General features: G+C 39.6%; 1 protein-coding gene and 1 pseudogene across 1 annotated transcript in view; both read left to right on the top strand.

The window, feature by feature from the left end:
• LOC107837106 (interferon-induced very large GTPase 1-like) overlaps window positions 1-396 on the top strand; it is a 3,671-nt pseudogene extending 3,275 nt beyond the window's left edge.
• A 142-nt stretch (window positions 397-538) lies between these two features.
• The window catches only part of LOC103143615 (interferon-induced very large GTPase 1-like), a 1,658-nt gene continuing 1,569 nt past the window's right edge, over window positions 539-627 (top strand). Inside the window, exon 1 of the mRNA XM_007560217.2 lies at window positions 539-615. Coding sequence (XP_007560279.2) covers window positions 539-615 — 77 coding nt within the window. The remainder of the gene's footprint in view (window positions 616-627) is intronic.

Genomic DNA, 627 nt, shown 5'->3' with positions numbered 1-627 from the left:
GTCTAAAGCCAAACAGTCTACTGGGATCACTCTGTCACATTTCAACAGAGAAGCAGACAAAGACACAAGCGGACAAAGCAAAACCTTTTTGGGCTATTTCCAACAATGGTTTGGAATGGCATCAACAACACAGCATGTGGAAGAACGTAAACCAAAAAATACTTGTCAGTATGAAGAACAGGAACTGATCAGATCATTTATTAAAAAGGTTGAAAAAGAATGTCTTGAGGCCATCAAGAGCAAACCTGTTGCAACAAGAGGTTACAGGTCAACCTACTTGCAGGAACTGGCCAAAAATGTTAAACAAAGAGTGACAGAGTTTGAATCAGGGAAGAAATTTACATTCAAGAAGGAGTTTACAGTTGATCTTTCACTGCATGTGTTTGATAGGGCTGAAGTTTGGCTTTTAAACTCCCACCACATCTACAGAGAGAACAATGATGCTCTCACTTATTTGGACAACAAGAAAAATGAGTATTACAACATTTTCAGAAGCTTCTGCAAAGGAAGTTCATCTGCTGTGGTGTTTGGAGAAATTATGTGTGAAAAACTCAAAGTCTCTGCTGTTGAAGCCGTCTGTAACAAGACTGGAGTTGATATTGCTGGACAGATGATGTGCAGTTTCCC

Source organism: Poecilia formosa, unplaced genomic scaffold, assembly GCF_000485575.1.
Source record: "Poecilia formosa unplaced genomic scaffold, Poecilia_formosa-5.1.2 Scaffold114, whole genome shotgun sequence".
Taxonomy (NCBI): Eukaryota; Metazoa; Chordata; class Actinopteri; order Cyprinodontiformes; family Poeciliidae; genus Poecilia; species Poecilia formosa.
Note: the sequence above shows the minus strand (reverse complement) of the source record. Positions and strands in the feature narration are given on the sequence as shown.